Consider the following 18,664-nt stretch of genomic DNA (forward strand, 5'->3'; position numbering starts at 1 on the left):
ATATTGCAATTTGTTGCTGATCTTTCTTCTACATAGTTAAAATTACATATAGGCACAATATGGAGAAAGCACAACCAAAGAGCCTCACATCCAACAATCAGATTAGACATTAATTGAAAGAAAATCCCCCCCCAAAAAAACAAACAAAAAGAAAAACCAGAACAAAAGAAAATCATTCTTCCTTTGGGTTAAAATTTTAGATTATTTATCGTTCTAAATAGAGCACTCCACATCTGTTTCCAGCAGACAAATACCTCTGAGTTTGTGACCAAAAAATAATTGAGTTTAATCTCCTGATTTTCAGTTATGGTATTCAGGGAACAGAAAATGGGTTGCTTGATTTTAGTTATTTAGAAATGTCTATTTAACAACAGAAAAATTGCTACTAACTTATTTCTGAATTTTCATTTAAAAATATTTTTTAATCAATAAAGAGAAAAACAACCTTTTCTTTGCAGACATACATTATGTGTTTGCTATTTTTTCACTAGCAAACTAACTGAGAGGGCATGTAACTTCCATAATATGACTCATTGGGAACAAAATTGTAAGAAAGCAGCTAACAGCATAACAGAAAATATCTTTCCACTTCTTACAGCCAAAGGACACTAAGTACACTGTTTTTCTTTCCCCTTGCTCAAAAACAAAGGCTACATTCAAAAAGCTTTATTAATTCAATATACATGTCTCAGATTTTATATGCAAGAACAGAATTTCAGGTAGCATCTTTAAGTAGCATAGCACAGGCATTGGCATTACACGTAAGTAATCTAGGAGAACAAATTACTGAGGAAAATTAGGATTCTCTATTAGCACTATTCTCCATGCTTATTCTTCTAGTTAAGCTAGAAACAGGTTCACAAAGCTTCAAGGGAAAAGTACTTTCCTAAAGATAAAAAACATAAGCTGTTGCTACCTGCTTATGCTCCTTGCAGGAGACAAAAAAATCTAAACAAAGAAGTAAGCAAATAACTGCTGGATACAAAAATGAAGGAAATGAGTTGCAACGTTTATAGGAAATCTGTCCCTTTAAACTGGGAAATGTCCTTATGTCTCTGCTTTGCTTGCCCTCTTTTGTCTGAATAAAAGCCCCGTATTTCTTAAATTAATAAATAATAGCATCAGTCACACCACACTGTTAATTGGGCTGTACTGCAAGCAATTTTATGCCTGCAGTATCTGTTGACAAAAAACAGCTATTGGTCTAATACTTAGCGGAGAACACTGTCCTGGGAAAGCTGCAGTATTGAAAAACCCCCACATTTAGCAAATCTGGGAAGAGTTTCATTTTGGAAACATTTTCAAAAATAAGGAAAGAGTTCAGGAAATACCACTGACTGATTTCCTGAGAACACTATGAATCACTTGAGATCATCATTAGGTTCATAAAAGCAGAAGCATAGAAAAAACATTTTAGTAACAACTTACCAATCAAGCAATTGGATTTACTTGCTTAAAACACCCTACATGAGTAATTTGGAAAAAAAACCTGACCATCAACCAGATAAACAACAAGGAGATGAGTGATGATGATGTAGGTCTCTTGTTACAGACAGTACTCAGAACAAAAATTTCAAGCATCTTTAATATTTACTACTATGTTTCCAAAGTTTAACAATTCCAAACAGATTATTTTTCAATATAGATGAGGGAATATAAATGAGCAGCTATTGTTTATATAGGTATCTCTGTGCCCTTGGTAACCTGCAGTGCCAGATGCTAATGGAAGTCTGATACCTGGGCAAAGACCTAATTTGTTGGTTTGATAAATATATCACATTAAAATTCTAAACTTTCAACGTAAGTTTTTGAAGAAGTTCATTCAGCAGCTTCACAGTCCTTTGGTTTTCTTCTCCACTATGGTTAAATCTGTGTGCAGTACGGATAAGAAGGTTATGAACTTCTTTGCTTGTATCAGTTATCTCAGTAATCTGAAACACAAAAAGTTAAATTCGGCAATTATGTTGCTAAGTACTATGAATCCTTCAAAATTGTTGCAAGAAAAACAGATTTTTCCCTCACCACTGAATATGGGAGAACCCAAGGATTCTGCCCAAGGTATCTCTTTTCACACATCCCAGTGAAGCCAAGCAACTTTGAGATTTCTGTTGTCTCAAATTTAAATGAAACAAATCAAGAGGCCAGAAACTTTTTAAAGGAAACACAAATGGACAGACAGGATAACGATTTCTAAGTCATTGACATAGAAAAGAACTAAAAGTACATGAAGGTTCTGTGTGTAATTGGGGAGACATTTCAATTCTGTAAAGCTTTCAAAAGGGAAAATAAATACCTCCCCCAAAAGACGACAAAAAACAGGAAAAGACCCTAAGTTGTGATTTTTGCAGATCAGGAGGGACTTGATTCCTCATTATCTGTGTTAAACCCAAAGTTTACTGTGCTAAAAAGAACCATAAGCATGCATACCAAATCAGTTCCACACCATTCTGCCTTTCATATATTGTCTTTAGTCCCATTCAAATCACATGGAGAGCCTAGCTACGCATTAGTGATACAGATACAGTCAAAATTAATCAGACTGATAAACCAACAAACTGGCCTACAACAGTTCATGACCACTCTGCACTGGGAAATATTTAGGGTTTTGAAATTCAGTTATATTGCTATCTATAAAAAAGCAGAAGATTGCCTTTGGTCCTCCTGGAGGGATTTAAAGTAGCAGGCCAGTACATTACAGCATCAAAGCTCAACACCTGCACTCTCTTCGTGAAGAGAAACTAGAAATAGCAGTCTGTAAAAATATATACAACCCCCCAAATTTTATCCTTACAGTCTTATGCTGAGAAGAAAATTGATCATTTGTGAACTTGCACTTTAGGATGTGAGAAATACCTTCTCTTCTTAAAGAGAAAAATGTTATGTCTTTTTAGTCAGCCAGCTGTGTCAGAAAATCAGATGCCTGATGCATGCCACATACCCTGTATAGATCAGTACATAAGACCACACTGATGCTGAATGGAAAAGCTTTTGGAAGTAGTAGAACTACACACTGGCCCTAGACCTGCTTGCACAGGGAGCATGCACTTCTTACAAGAATATGGTTTGACACTGGATTTCTAATCCTACACTGAGATAGCACTGTTTATCTTAAGTAACACAAAAACATTTTATAGTTTGCCCCAATATATCTGAAGGTATACTGGCTGTCATGACCAACAGGAAGATACTGTGGCAAGCTTCCAGCCTTTTACTCCTCTTCATCTTTTTTTACACCTTAAGAGATGCTGTCTTAGCTCTTCATTTTATCCTTCTCTCTCAATTATTGTACTGTTTTCTTCACTGGCTTTGCCAACCAAGCTTCTGCCACATCAGCTGTTCCACCCAATGGAAAACAGCAAGAAGAGAGTTCCATCATGTCTGCAGTAGCTGGATAATTTAGAGAGTGGTTTTTTTTTGGAAAATCAAAATCTTAGCATATGCTATCTATACCATTGTAAATGAACTGTAGGTATCCCTTAACTGCAAGCTATTACTTCACCTGTTTCTGCATGTACAACAGTAAGCCTGTCAGTGAGATCAAGAAGTAAACAGAATATATTTTAACTGTAGCTGAAATAGGTATGTAGCAGGTTAGATATGGCTGTTGTAGTCACAGTCTTCTTTAATCCTCTGTTATGTGTTTTCTTTATTAAGAGGTAGAAACTTAAATCAAAAATAGTAAAATAAGTATGTATTTAAGTTAACTGGAAAAAAATGGAAGAAACACTTACATGGTAAATACATTCCTGGGCAATCTTATGTCCACCAGGTGAAAAGAGCAAGAAGTTGGTCAGAAGATGTGTTGTGAATTGCTGGTTACAACACTGCTCTGTGCCCATCACCCTGTGTACAGCAGCCTCCAGGTCTTTCAGAGAAAGGTCTGCACAGTTGAACAGCATCATTAGATGACTGTAGACTGCTTGAGCTTCTACCTGTAGGAAATTATTTCAAAGGGTGCAGGATCAGAGGATTGTAAAGGTCAAATCTATGGTGTTTTACTTTGGATTTATTCACTAAAAAAACCTAAATCCCCAGAGAAACAACTCAAACATGAAAAAAGTTTGAGTTTAAACAGCAGGAAAACCAGGAAAGGAAGGGCTGTAACACATTTCTTTTACAGACATGCAAAAGTGGACAAAATGGACCTTTTTTTTCCTTTGGTCTTACAAATGAAGCAGACAGGGCATCAAGCCAGGATTTAACCTTTTAAAATAATATAAGGAAATGGAGAAAGTCCCTCAGAAGAACATGGTCCGATTTTTACATTGTGGGAAAAAGAACAAAGGCTCCTAAAGGGCTCATTTCAGTATAGCTGCTGTAAATCAGTTAAATCCCCATGCAGTCTGATCTCGGCTGATAAAATGTTCTGGTAAGAATATGTGATTTAACTTCTTCCTGCGTAGTTCACAACTTACGTTTTTATGTTGTGAGATAGACAATTAAACCTAACTTTTACTGGGGGTAGGAAATATTTTAGCATCTCTAGAAGAAGAACTATGAGCAACTACTGCAAAAAAATCCTAACAATAATTCTGTTCACTGTATTCAAAATTGACTAAAAAAACTTGTAGATGGAATGCAAATGAATATCAGCTGGAAAAACAGAAAAATATACCACTGCACACCTAAAGGAAAAGAACACCTGTTTCTCAAGGATATTCACTGGGACAATTTTTTTCAGACATATGTCTGACATTGACCTACCCTTTCAACAATTTCACATAATATAGTCTGAAAAAGCTGCTATTCTTGCATTAAGTCCACAACTACATGTGGGGCACAAGTGATACCAGGATCTATAGAAAGGTAACTGGAATTCCTCAAGATTCTTTATTCTTCTGTGCATCATATGAGCCAGAGACTGCAGATAGAGAGTAGCTAGTCCTGCTCCATGTACCCTAGAAATCTCATTCTTAGGGCCAAACTCCAAGTTTTACTCCTTCCATGTTTCAGACCCTAAAGGTATGAAAGGAGTGCAACAAAGGAATAAAAAGCAGAATTTTTAGTCCTGTACATATGAGTGAACTCTAGTGAACAGCAAAAATAGCCTTTTTCTTCTTTAAATTATTTAAACATTTCGTATTACTCTCGGGCTAATATAAAGGTGTTACCTAAAATACAGAGCAGGAAGACAAAATCCTAAGTGTAAACCTTTCACACAAAAATAATATGGAATGAAAAGTACACCAGACTGACATCTGCCAGAAGTTCCCAAGGAATGTTAATACTAGTAAAAGGTGCTGTGTTTGAGGTGGAAACCACTTAATTTGGTTGAAGAGAGCTAATCTGCCAAAGAACAAATTAAAAAAAAATCTAAACACCTAACTATAGGCAAAAGCTTTGCATGAAGTGTGGGAATCCTTCTGAAATAGCCTGACCTGTGGGAAAACAAAACAAAAAAAAAAAAAAAAAAAAAGTCTCAGTTCAAATACTAAGAAAAGAATGATAATGAACAGAAATATCAGACCTCTGAGAAAACATGAGTCACTGCATGGGTTGTCAGCAGAAAACCTTTTTTGTTTCTAAAGTTTGTCTTATGTTATGACTGAATAACAAAATTGAATAGGGGACACACAGGGAGATTATTTCATATATAGGACAAAGAGATTTCACTCTGTGGAGTTAGAACAATATATTGATCTGCAGCTATAGTGCAATAGTTTCAATCACTCTTGTTTACTGCTCATATATTCCTACTTTCCCAAAACTACATCTAGTTTTTTTTTTAGAAAAACAACCCCGATTTCTTTACTTCACACTAGCTCTAACCTTTGTTCAGTCAACCCTTACCTTGCCTTCCCAGCCAACCCATCCCATCCCTTGCTCCTAGACTATGAGAAATTTAAGAGAAAAAAATATTGTAGGTGACTGGGATGCAATTTTGCATTTGTAGTGCCATCTGAAAAGCAGGGAAGGAAAGGAAATAAAATATTGCATAATGCACTGTTGTATGTGGAGCATTAGATGCAAATTTAAAGCATTATTTTTACACTTGTGGTGTACTGAGCTGCATTTTTAAATCCACCAGAATCCATCCTCATATTAAGGAAAACTACACAAGTTGCAGCCTTTTGAATTTGGTGTTTGAAGATCCAATTACTTGGGCTAGTTCAGATTTGTACAATAGGTTTAAATTAAAGGCTTTCAAGTATTTGCTTGCATACACAGATGCACAGCACTCTTCTTGCAGTACAGTGTGTAGGGTTCGAGCACTGCTCCTTCTGTTACCAGCCCAGCACATGGTATTATCATGTATTTGGTACTGTACCACATGCCAAAAACCAGATAGAAATCAGAGTAGCTTGGAAAGGTTAGGATTCAAGATTGTGTTTGATTAAGTGTCGTCACAGTTTCAACTGCTGTGATTTCTCTTGTTTCCTTCTCAGAAGATGCCATAACACAGGCATGCTGAATTCTGCCACATTGATTTTAAAAATACCATCACTAGGGTATTTTTATTTAGGATTAAAAACATCCTGGTTATCCAAAAGAAAGCCAAGAGCGTGCTAATCTATATCACATACTTAAAAAGGAGGAAAAAGCTTTTCTAAATGTCAAAACCAGAAAATAAAAATCAGAAAAAAAAACAACTTTCAAGTTCTCCACTGTGACACAATTCCCAGAGAATTTGTAAAATCAATACTTTTCATTTTTTTGATGTGCACTATTTGTTTTACAGCAATAAGATATAATCAGACTATTGGCTGCTTATTGCCACTTACTATCACTACATTACCCACCACTGTTTGAGTCCTTTGTTGATTTTCATTTTTAGGACAGTAGTAAAATGCCAGCAGCCACAGCACAGGATCTGGTTCTACAGCAGCCTTCAGTAATTGTTCTGCTGCAATATCCAGCCATTCTCCAAAACAAGCAACCAAAAACCAAATTTCAAAGAGGTCAGTGAGAGAACTGGAAAACAACAAAGATAAAATTAAGTATTTCTCATTATTTAACATTTTTAATTGCCTTAAATTAACTAGAAAGGATGCTGACACTTAACTTAAAAAAATATTTAAACTACTCTTTAACAGAGAACACCTAACCTGCTAATCATACAGCCATGTACTACTTAGTCTATTATCTAAAATAACAATCAAATGAGACACACCCAGTATTACTACAGATTAACTTTGACAGTACAACAGACTATCCTTAATAGCAGCTTCTAATAAACTGTGGCAAAATACTGTGTATGAAAAGATACATAATAAAATTCATCTTTACTCTTTATATGCTTCAGCTGCAGGATTTCCAAAACTTTAAAATCATATCTCAAATATTACACTCTAACATACTGTTGCCTTTCATTTTCTCTCTGTTGTTTTCCAGGGTTATTTCCTGTGTTTTGGTAATTAATGAGGAATTACATTTAGATGGACTAAATATAAAGTTTTAAAGTATATTTTAAAGTATATCTCCTGACAGTTAAAATTTTTGTTTTCTTAAATGAAAATTTTGAAGGTGTTTACAAAAGGATTATTGGTGTAAGAAAGGACCACCATTCATTTCCACACTTTCTCATGTGCATTCCTGTAAAGTCAGAGAAAATGAAAGAAAAGAGATGCAACAAATGACAGGTGTCACAGAAGCAAAAGGGTAAACTAAGCATGGAAGGACAAACAGAAGGACAGCTAGATTGAGAATTAGGAACAATTATTTCTAAAACATTGGGCAAAACTTGAAAGAATTAGATGGTTTTCTTATGCCTTATTCCCAGGGACACCAAAAGCTGATGTGCCACCTTTGCAAGGAAGCTAGAAGAAGATCTTAGAAATTCCAGGAGTTGATGTTACCATTATCTTGAAGACTTTCTGCTGTTACAGAGCCTGTTTTTGAGTCATGTACCCTCCACCTCCATCCCCACTGCTGTTTCTGCCCACTCTGTAATGGCACCTATGCTCCACTGCCATTGCCAAAAGTGGCCCTTCACTATTTTTGGGACTTTCCCTCACAGAATGTCCATAAGTTCATTAACTGATTTCTAGTTTAAAATGTCATGTAACATTCATTCCTCACTGAGAGTACTACATATAAAAATAAATCTCAGCACAGAGGCAATCTGTTGATTAGAAGAACACAGAAAGCACTTGGCTATAAGATTCACATTTGGTATAAAATAAAACCCCTGAAAACCAAGCTATATAAAAAAAATTAAAGCACTGAGAACCAACAGAATATGCTATGTAAGAGTATTTTTTTCTCCTCTGTAAATCTTATTAAGTTGAAAAAATACAGAATCAGGAATAAAGCAATAAAAGAAAACTGAATACAGTTTCTTCATAGATATTAGTATTTATAATATGTTAGATCCATTTTCTTTCTAATTGGGAGGGGTTTGGTAGAAAACATAATTGTTGTAGGAGTTCTAAAGGAAGTAGGAGTGCATTCTGGCAAGTACAATACTGTTCAAACGAGCATACTGTTCAAAATAAAGGGAGGAAAAGACTATATATAAACCAAGAAAGGGCTGGTCAACAAAAGGAGAACAGATATGATGCATTATGATGCTTGATATTTGTTTTATTTATTTGTTCTAAGCTCAAGTTATGTGATTCTTTAAGAAATCAGGGTCAGCTATGGGTCAACTCCAAGGACAGACAGAAAGGTTTGACACACTTCAGGGATGAACAGGCGAGCACTGAACTGCAGCTCATACAGAAAGTGAGAAGCTACCACCAGACAGCCTGGCCTCGGAGGGAACAACAAAAAGCTTTTTTCTGCCACTCAGCAAAAAAAAAAAAAAAAAAAAAAAAAAAAAAAAAAAAAAAAAAAAACACCAAAAAAAAAAAAAAGACTCCTGTGAGTTAACTGAAACCAAGCACGGCTGCAAGTATCTTTGTTCCAGTACCCAGGGGAAAACTGGGACAGAGTGGCTGGACAGCAGCCAGGCAGAAAGAGACTTGGGGGTAATTATTAAAGGCAGACTGAACACTAGCCTGCAGTGAGCCTAGGTGGCCAAGAAGGCCAAGGGCATCCTGGCCTGTATCAGCAACAGGACCAAGGTATTTTCATTATTTTCCTATAGTCCCAGAACATTCCCTACCAAAGTATAATTCATCTAGACAAACAAACCCCAAGGGCAGCAGGTCAGAAACATGGAGTGACAGCACAAAGATTAACACAACAAAAATGATACTGCAGTCTGGCAGTCATATTTATGAAAATAAGGAAGTTTGAAGTTTAGATGTTTGTACAAGCCTGCAGAAAGCCAAGCTCCTTCATAAAACAGCATTAAAAGTTTTGAGGGAGAAATGGGAGAATAGACAAGTAAGCATTTCCATTATGCAGCTAGACATTTGTTGGCCAGGTAGATAGATGCTATAAAGCTCAGGTTCTGTAAGTAATCAAAGTCCTATTCTTAAAAATAAAGCCCGTCTTAGAAAATAATAAGAAAATGATGAAATACAGCCACTAAAGACTTCAAATGGCATGACCTTTCACAAACCAATATGCCAAGGACAAAAAGTTTGAAGATCTTATACTGCTTACCTAGCATTTGTATCTTCTACTAATGCTTTGACCATATCTGAAATGTGTTTCACATGTTCAGACCAATATGTAGTTGGGAGTTCTGAGGATGAAGAATGAACACAAAACACTTAAAATCATAGCCTGTCCACTAGAATGTAACACTGAAGCATTAAGGTAGCTGTAAGATTTCTCCAAACTGATTCAGTTATCACAAAGTTAATAATTTTAAAATTTCCCAATTTTAAACAATACTATTACTGTGTTTCACACAAAATTCATTGATAAAGCCATAGAAGGAAGTACAGCTAGGAATATTGAAATGAAGCTGATGTTCCCTTGCTACTGCAATATTAATATCTAATCAGTGCAGTAGCATTTTTAGAGGCTCTTGTACTGAGCTTTAATTATTGTCCATAAAAAAATCATACCAAATTGAACAGTGGTTTCTTGATATGCATGAATAGGAAACCTGAAAAATAGTTGGGTTTTCAAACTAAAGTATTAAAATTCAAGCCTCAGAGAGAAACAGAAAGTCTGTTTCTTGTGAAATACGTGTGAATTTTTCCATGACAATTATTGATATTATAACACAAGAAGATTTTTACAATCTCTGTAACATGGCTTCATTCCTACATAATTATGCATTCTTTCTTTGTTATTCACTACTGATTTAGTTTTCTTTAAAGTTACATCAGTAGTATTGTTATATAAGAACCAGCTGTTCCTGCAGAAAAATACATTAAAAGAATATTATTAAAATTGATAAATCAAACACACCCTAAAAAGGAAATGGCAAAAAGTTATCGCTATCCATTTTTAAGTTATTTTAAGACATATACAGACCATGCAGACTCGTAATGCTGCAAATACTTTATGAAAAAACTTACCAAAAGGACGTCTGACTAAACATCTAACAAGAGGCTGGTGATGATACGGGAAGTAGGCCTTCAGTGGAAATTTATGCTAAGACATAAAATCATTATTTTAAGAGGTTTCTGGTCAGTTTTCAAAACAAACACGGTGAATAATCTCATCTAAGGCAGTAATTAACAACACAGACCAAAGCAAGAAAATAGAAAATTAACTCTTTAGTTATTTTTAGGATTTTGCATTAAAAAGGGGGCTGTTCAGAAAATGATTGCATATAAAAAGCAATTATTTATAGATTTTAAAAGTATATGCCTCAAAAAAGATTCAAAGCATGAAGAAAATTACACTACTAGTCTTAGTCTTTTTCCCTGTAATCCAAAGTTTTTACTCTTAATAAGCAGAGCTTAAAAGAGACACTAGTTTAATTTTATTTTACAGTGTAAACAGATTCACAGATGATATTAAACTAAGAACTAATAACATGTATAGAACTGGAGGGCATAGTGTAGATTTATTGCAACACAAAATTCTGATCCAGCAGCAGGTAGGGCAGTCACAGATAACAGACTTGCACTGTTTACCTGAGAATGTGTGACTTGCATGCTGTGAACACTGCTTGTATAACTGAGACTAGCAGCAGCACACCTTCTGTTTGTTCTGCAAACACGTACTACAGGCAGATCTAGCATGGAGCACGTATGTGCAAGTGCAACACCAACTCCCCTTGAGACACACAGAAAACCAGCCAGGCCCACGTGGTGATCACTGGCACAAAATATAGTTGGGAGCCCAGCAACTACCAGGGCACAGCAGGGTCAACACTGGGCCCAGTCCTATTTTACATTTTCATTAATGAGCTCGATGAAGGGGCAGTGGGTTCCCTTGGCAAGTTTGGTGATGACACAAAACTGTGAGGAGTGGCTGATACATTAAAGGGTTGTGCTGCCATCCAGAGGGACCTTGGCAGGCTGGAGAAATGGGCTGACAGAAGCCAAATAAAGGTCAACAAGGAGAAAGTAGAAAGTCCTGCACTTGGGCAGGAATATCTCCAGGTACACGTTGGCAGCCACTCAGATGGAAAGCAGTTTGCAGAGAAGGACTGGGGACCCAGTGGACACCAAGGTGAGTGTGAGTCAACAACGTGCCCAGCGACAGAGCAGCAAGTGTTCCCTTGAGCTGCATTGGGCAAAGGATTGGCAGCAGGTCCAGGGAGGTGCTCCTTCCCCTCCCCTCAGCACTGTAAGCAGCCATTCCAGCAGCCTAACCTGAAGTACTGTGCCCACTTAATGCCCAGCTAAATAAAGGCCCACAAGGATCATTAAAGGACCAGGGAACTTCTGTGAGGAAAGACTGAGAAAGCAGAAGAATAGAAGGCTCAAGGGGAATCTTATGAATGTGTATAAACATTTAAAAAGTAGGGTGCAAAACAACAAAACCAGGGTTTTTGCAGAGGTGCACAGTGACAGGATAAGAAGTAATAGCACAAACTCAAGCACTGGAGGTTCTGCCTGTGTATCAGAAAACACTTCTGTAATTTATTTTTTCACTTTCTTTTTATGGTGAGGTGGCCAAGCACTACCACAGTTTGCTCACAAGAGTTGTAGAGTCCCATCTGGACATAGTCCTGGACAACTGGTTCTACGTAGCTATGATTTGGAGCTGGGGATTTGGATGAGATGATGTCCAGAGGTCCCTTCCAATTCTTAAGCAATCTATGATTCTCTCATTTACATCTTTGAATTTCCATACCAATTATCTTAGAACTCTGCTGTCTTCTTTTTTAGGAGTAAGAAGGCATTTAGCTAACAGATAATCTCTTGAACACAGCCTGGGAATATGAACTCTATAAAATGTAATAGAGCTGTAAATTCAATGAAGACTGCATTTAGAAACTATTTTTTATTGCATATATATGCATGCATCTTATAAACAAACAAAAAGACACATCCTCTCTACTACTTTTTTTTGTTCTGTCAACAACAATTAAGTGAAATTACAGCACATGAATATATACACTCTTCTTAGTCTATATATCACTGGTGTAGTAAGACACTAAAGTCTATTTGTTGAGAGGAATTAGGCTAAACAGAAAAAAAAATCCCCATAGTAAAGTATGCGTGTAGCCAATTAACTTGCACTAAAAATTCCCATGAAAAAGCAGCCCCTTGATACAGTTAGTAGTAACCAAGACAACCCACAGCCCACACAACATATGAAAACACTTGTGAAGTATGTGAAAAACAATTTCCAGTATACTGTTTAGGCAAAGCCAAAAGATTTGTCACATAAACACAGTATTTTAGACAGTTCTTTCCTCACATATGCTATCAAAAACTAGGTACTATCAGACAGAAAAAGTTTGGATGTGGCTGGTTATTATAACTGCCACAACTGAAATAAACTGGAAATAATCACTGAACACTGCTTTAAAATATTTATCCAGCTATTTAAAACAAAATTCCCAGGTGAAAATCAATTATAATTCTGAAAGGCTCAAGGGAAAATACTTCATGAGGAAATTACAATTTCCGTCAAATAAAATTATGAACTTTAACTTCACAAATTTACAAGCAACGTGACCCAATTATCCTCAGGTCAGTTTCCACTAGCACCACAAACTTAAAGAAAATCTGCAAATACAAAACAAATCCCAACAGTTATCTCAGTATTCCCATTCTTAAATTTCTTCTTCAATGACTACAGAAATGGGACATTTTCCTAAGTAGGTTTAAACCCCATGCTCCATTTATACCATTTTCAGTCTCCAAAAACATGCAAGAAAAAAGCTTATCCTAAACACAGCAGCACTGTCTTTTCCCACTCTTTAGCTTTTTTTCTGCCAAACCTTGCTCTAAGCAGTCAACAAAGTTATTATAAAAGACATCTATTTCTGACAGCTGCCACACTGCAACAGAGGATCACTTTACTCCTATCACACAAACCTCTGAACCATCAGATACAAGCCAGTTGTTTTGCAAATTCTATGGATGCATGTTTGCCTATAGTTTTTTCAATTAAATGCCAATAAATTCTGAAGGTCTCAGTTATCAGGCAGAACCCACTTCATCTTCTGTCATTAATGTTTTTACCATTCTTCTACTAAATGCTACTGGAGCACATTATGTTCTGTCAAAGGCAATCAGATACCACAAAGACAGATACCTTAGGAATATATGTAATGATGGCATGATCAGAGGGAAAAAAGGGGATCTGACTGACTTAAAGTTTAGGAAGCAATCTGTACCTGCCTTCTTGCAAGCTGTTAGCTAAAATTACAGTTGATTCATAAACTGTGCTATCATTGAAGATACCACCTTAATTAGAAGTCCGTAACTTGAACACTATACAAGTTAAATAAAGGAAACTCCATATTTAAAACAACTTCAGAAAAATGGGCTGTAGTCCATGTTGCAATGCAAGCAGGGGAAGGACTTTCACCTTGAAGAAAATATATCACCTGCACAGCAGGATTAGCTCTTGGGTGTCTGATGGGTGTGGAATCTTTTATTTTCCTCCTCACTCACTGATCCCCACCTGGGGCTACACAGTGTGCTGCTGCCATGCAGTCAGGGTGGCTCAAGATTATCATGCACAGCACTAATGTATTAAGCAAGACAGCTGCCTGAAGCTAGAAGACAGATTCAATCACACTGCTAATTAAAAGCCAGTATGACAAGTTTCAAGAAATCTCAGCATTCTCTTAATTACCGTTTCCCTCAAAAAGATGCAAAAAATCAAAGGAACTGAACATTTTCTTTAAAGTGGAAGGTTTTAAATGACAAGGTCTTCCCAAATTTGCATCATATGAATTTGATTTTAAAAAACAAATATGATGGTCAGGATGTGACCATGTGATTTGGAAATCTGAAGTCAAGTTTGCAACCTGTAAGTAAAATAAGATTTTTCACATCTATATTCTGAAATTTTAAGGTAAGAGACTGATCTTGCTCTTGTTTAAATGAGCACAAACTAATTCCACTTAATTCAATTCAGTAAGACCTGTACAAAAATCTGTGCAGAAGAAGAGAGACTAAGCTGTGAAATTTGAAAATATAGACCAAGAAAAATTTCAGAGAGACCACTGTTGAGGATAGGGAGTATGTATTCTGTGTCCCAGTATATATTACTCTGTGTCTTTTACCTTCTGAACTGACAAATATGACTATTCAATATCCTACTTATAATTATTTAGGGGATTAGAAATGGGGTTGTTTTATCTGCTTCATTTATTGTCAGAGATCCTGCTACTGAAAAAAAAAAATGCATCTAGCATTTTTCCTCCTTTTTATCGAAGATGAATGTTCATGTTCACTCTACAGGCTGAAACTTCAGCATCGGGGGAACTGAGCCAGGGAAAAGCAATTTAGGCAGACATACTTGAGGGTTAAGTTAAGTAAATTGCTCTTACATATTGGTTTCATGCTATAATTTTACATGCAGTTAAGATGTTTGAACTGAACTTTGGTAAATCTACGCAGCCACAGAGCGATGCTGTTATTTACCTTATTATATTCAGTCACTTCTCTTAAGAGTAGAACTGGGGTTTTTTATTGTGAAATTTTGCATTTTGTCACTGGAAGAAAACACTAAGAAAGAGGTCTTGACTAACCTGTTTGTTTTCATTCTGATGATCCTGAAGGAAAAGCTGTGTAAACACCTGTATTACTGTCAAAACTTCTGAAGTTCCATCAGTTTCCATCAGTGCACTCCTATGCATTGAAAGATTAGACATGACAGATCAGATAAGTAGTCTGCCCATCACACCACTATTAACTGAATGAAAGAAAAATGTATATTCTTTGTATGCTGTAGATTCAAACTGTCTGAGCTCATTATACCGCAAACAGAAATACTAACTTTGCAGGCTTTTAGATTTTATTTAATTTAAAAAAAACCCCAAAACAAACCTCATACACAACTCCTACAAATAAACTAGACATAGTACATATATACAACATACATGCAGATATATAATTTATCCTACCTAAACAAGAATACAATTAAAAAGACTAGCACAACTTTATTAGCCAAATTTGGCTCATAAATCAGTTTACTGTGCTCAGAACAACTACTCCCATGATTGAATTAAGCATATTTTATGGCACTGCATCCCATAGGCCACTCTAGAGGTTTAGAAAGGCTTCACCTTGCCTTCCACAGAGCAAAATATCCTTGAGCAAATGAAGCAAAACATATTAGCAGCAATTTTCATTCTCTTTTTTAAAGACATATAGTAGAAATGAGAAAAAATGTTGAAAGTAAGTTGCCAGTGAGATACAAGTTTTAGAGAACTGTTTCATTCCTTCTAAAATATATGAAGAACTAACATATTACTGTAACATAGAAATGTCACAAACCTACAGGCAAATAAAATCACTGGTAAAAAAAGAATAAACAGTACACAGAAACTCAAGACATTCTAGGTGTATAGACTTTTGTATAGCCACACATAGCAAGAAAACTTTGGGAAATAAAAGCAGTAAGTAATATCACTGTGATAAGATAATATAGAACAATTCATTTCAATATGCATGCAAATAGCAGAAAAAGTTGTTACAGAAAGAGTCACAATGCTTAGATCAATACTTCTAACAGAACATGTACCCCAAATATTAATGAAGTTCTGCGCCAGCTATAGAAACTTAATACAGTTTTCAAGTAAGAAAGTACATTTGCTTTATCAGCAGTTCTCTAAAATCTCACATGGGTTTACAACTGGAATAGCAACTTAACATTTGCACACCACTCAGTAATAGTTGGAAGGACATTAGAGAAATAAAGGAGAAATAAACAGAAGGCTGTATAAACCAACTGGTCTGCAAAAATCAGCTAACAGATACAGCCTCATGTAAGTATCTAGAGGAGGTGAGACATAGTATTCTTGAAATACATCAACATTTGAATACCAACAATGTAGAGGAACAAGCACACCAAACAGAAACAATTTAAAGTAAAGAAAGGGAGCAGAAATGTAGGCTTAGAAACAGGAAAACATCATTTTTTAAGACAGTTTGAAACATTAACAGAAGTACAAAGTTTTACCAGGAAATACTGTGTTGGACAAAGTCCTGCATTATCTGAGAAACAATATTTTATCAATTTCTACTGTCTACCACAGGGGAAGGATGCAAAAGAGTAGTGAAGTCATGTGTTTTTTAAAAAAAAATTCTACAGAGCATGACCTTAAATAAGCGAAGAAGCTTGGACAAATTTTGTCTCCTTGTACCATCATAATATGCAGCCTCCAGCCTAACACATCAGTACACATGTGCTGAAGTCACATCAATTTTTAAACACATCATCCTTTGGGAAAGTGATTAATCTCAACTCTTCAGAAAATGCTATCTGTGTGCAGACACAGGACCACGGCAACAAAGGACTGCCAGAGCAGCGGCTCCCAAGTGGCTCCACTCTCACAATACAGCAGCCTCAGCCTCTTGTGTCAGTGCCTGCACAAACCTGAATGCGCACACAGACACAAACGCCCCAAAAAAATGTACCTGGGGGCCCTGTTTTCCTAAGAAAGGAAACATGGATGAGCAAAGGATGTCAGTCACAATATTGTTGTGTTGGAATTGTTAATACTGATAATCCCAGCAGTAGATCTACCTAAAATTAATAAGTATTAAGTCAAGTGAAAAGAAAAACCAGTGAAAACTGAGTATAAATGATCTGAAGCCCCTACATGCTAACCAATATATTAGTTGCTTCAAAATAATTTCAGTGCATTCAAAACCAAACTCACTATAAATAGGTGGGTCAATAGTTGAAGGCCATTAAGAGCATATATAACATAAATCTTGAAAAACATAAACAAAATGCAAAAGAGGCCACATTGGTAAGTGCAAAAGTTTTTGCTAAATGCTATCTCCATGTTGGCATGAGCCAACAGTGTAGCCAACTGTACCAATGATTATTATGATGTAACTTTTACTTAAAAGTTCATAAGATTTTTAATATATTTCATTATTTGCAGTGTACTACACAGAAAGCATACAGGTACTACTTTAAAGCATACAGGTAAAGAAAAAGATACCCTGAAAGTATAATATGTTGCAGATTATAATACTGCTTCTGCTACTGATGAAAAGCTCAATGTTTAAATGGGTCATTTAAAGCCCCTCCCACAGTAATTTCAAAACTTACTTGAAAATTTCATTTATAATTCTGAAAATAGCAGGATGGCTTGCTGCTTGTGGCTGTTGATAATCAAATGAAAGAAAATTAGGTATTAATAAGGAACAACTCACACAACTGTCATTGCATAATTTACAGCTTAACTCCAGGATGCTCTTACATGGCCATTATTAAACTGTAACTCTAAGATCAACTCTCACTAAACCCTCATATTCTCAGGACTAGAATTCTTAGGACTGCCCACAGCAGGACCAAGTAGGCTCAACAGCTGATAAATGCAAACATCTGGGATCCCAAACTGTTTATGACAACAATCACTACAAATACTAAAGGCAGCAGCAGACAGAAAGAACAGGTTGTTGCATACAATTCCTAGAGGCTAGACACAGGGACTAGATTTTAAAAAAGCTTTTCTTTCCTCTCTGCAGACAATCCTCTCAGGATGTGTTTTGAGACTCTTGCTACATCTTCAAAATCAAATTCCACAAATAAAATTGATTTTATCACCTTTGACTTTAATAGTTTTGCATGCATTTTCATCCAAGACATTTTCTTACAGTATTATCTTATTTTGTGAACTTCAGTGTTGCTAGTACAAGCTAAATGTCTCAGTGCATCATAAAACAAATTTTAAACTAGTGAAGCCTTTAACCATGCTACCACACAAAGGACTGTTTTGAGAAAGTTGTTATATTAAACATGCACCAGTAAACACACCACTTTCTAATTCCATATTCTTGGGCTTTTATAGAACATCTAGAAAAAAACCCCACTTACGCATTTCCCAAAGTACTAAGTTAAAGTCTTAAGTTGAAAAGCAAATCCTCACTTAGTGTTTCTGATGTTAGTGCCTGAAGATTTAGTAAGAATATAGTTCTTGAACAGCCTAGAGTAAAGCATATTTAATAAAATGCATTATATAACCTTTAAGAAGCACAGTATTTATAAAACGGCATTTATTAATTCAGCTTAAAGTGCACAATGCACTACTGAAAACTTGTATGCACTTGTGCTAAAAAGCAACAAGTAGAAAATTAATATAATACTGTAATATTATAGATAAATTACGTTTATAAAATAAATTATAATGATTATTATGACAGCAGTAATAACAACTAAAATAATGTATTTTTACTGCACACAGGGAGAAGAGGGAGTTTGCTCACTAGGATCTCACACGGTA

At 35.8% G+C, this 18,664-nt stretch overlaps 1 protein-coding gene across 8 annotated transcripts in view; it reads right to left on the reverse strand.

Moving 5' to 3' along the window:
* Positions 1-355: 355 nt before the first annotated feature.
* FANCC (FA complementation group C) overlaps positions 356-18,664 on the reverse strand; it is a 70,295-nt gene continuing 51,986 nt past the window's right edge. For all 8 annotated transcript variants that reach the window (XM_021531148.3, XM_085568121.1, XM_031507467.3 and 5 more), the window contains 7 exons: positions 17,491-17,543; positions 14,954-15,053; positions 10,362-10,437; positions 9,493-9,574; positions 6,741-6,912; positions 3,732-3,932; positions 356-1,931 (listed from right to left, as the gene is read on the reverse strand). In XM_021531148.3, coding sequence (XP_021386823.2) covers positions 1,788-1,931; positions 3,732-3,932; positions 6,741-6,912; positions 9,493-9,574; positions 10,362-10,437; positions 14,954-15,053; positions 17,491-17,543 — 828 coding nt within the window. In that variant the 3' untranslated portion in view covers positions 356-1,787. The remainder of the gene's footprint in view (positions 1,932-3,731; positions 3,933-6,740; positions 6,913-9,492; positions 9,575-10,361; positions 10,438-14,953; positions 15,054-17,490; positions 17,544-18,664) is intronic.

Source organism: Lonchura striata, chromosome Z (assembly GCF_050655825.1).
Source record: "Lonchura striata isolate lonStrDom1 chromosome Z, ASM5065582v1, whole genome shotgun sequence".
In the NCBI taxonomy this organism is placed as follows: domain Eukaryota; kingdom Metazoa; phylum Chordata; class Aves; order Passeriformes; family Estrildidae; genus Lonchura; species Lonchura striata.